This window comes from Sturnira hondurensis, unplaced genomic scaffold (genome assembly GCF_014824575.4).
Source record: "Sturnira hondurensis isolate 20B ecotype Veracruz unplaced genomic scaffold, ASM1482457v3 Scaffold0017821, whole genome shotgun sequence".
NCBI lineage: Eukaryota > Metazoa > Chordata > Mammalia > Chiroptera > Phyllostomidae > Sturnira > Sturnira hondurensis.
The window spans coordinates 1-589 of record NW_028090452.1 but is presented as its reverse complement, the minus strand read 5'-3'; the positions used below and the strand labels follow the sequence as shown (position 1 = coordinate 589).

Here is a 589-nt window from a genome sequence, read left to right as displayed (position 1 = left end):
GCCGGGCACTGCCGGGCGTGCGTGGCTGCAGTGGCATCTGAGGGCTATTTGGAGCTGGGCGGGGGTGGGGGCAATCTCGAGCGCTGCCAACACAAGAGCATCCCGACTGCAACAGGGAGAGGAGCCCTCACCTCCTCCCGGGACACAGCGGGAGCCCCTCCTTGCCCTGGTCCAGCCGCCACAAGGACCCTGTGTGAGGGGCCCCTGCGCCCTGGGGGGCCCCCCCGCGCCGAGGGCCCGCGGGCTCACACGTGCTCCTTGTCGAACTCACACAGGAAGGGCAGGGTGGTGCGGCAGGCCACGTCGTTCCAGCCCCCCGCGGCCACCAGCTCCACGCAGTCCTCCGCGTCGTAGGCGTTGTTGGGCTCCCCGCCGCGCCACTTGCTGAAGGTCTGCATGGGGGTGCGGTCCGCGTACACGAAGCTGCCCTCGCGGTCCAGGTCGTTGATGCCGATGAAGACCCGGGACAGGCCGGCCTGCGCGACGTAGGCGGCCATGAGGCTGTTGGTGGCCTCGTCCTTGGGCATGGCCAGCGTGCCGCCTCGGCCCTGGCAGGACAGCTGCGCGTCCACGTACGCCCTCTCCTCCT

General features: G+C 70.8%; 1 protein-coding gene across 1 annotated transcript; it reads right to left on the bottom strand.

Moving 5' to 3' along the window:
* Positions 1-209: 209 nt before the first annotated feature.
* On the bottom strand, positions 210-584 carry LOC119002684 (collectin-11-like; the record flags this gene model as incomplete). The annotated part of the gene is made up of 1 exon (XM_037068707.1): positions 210-584. A coding segment is annotated over one exon (339 nt), but the record flags the coding sequence as incomplete, so codon positions are not given.
* Positions 585-589: the final 5 nt, after the last annotated feature.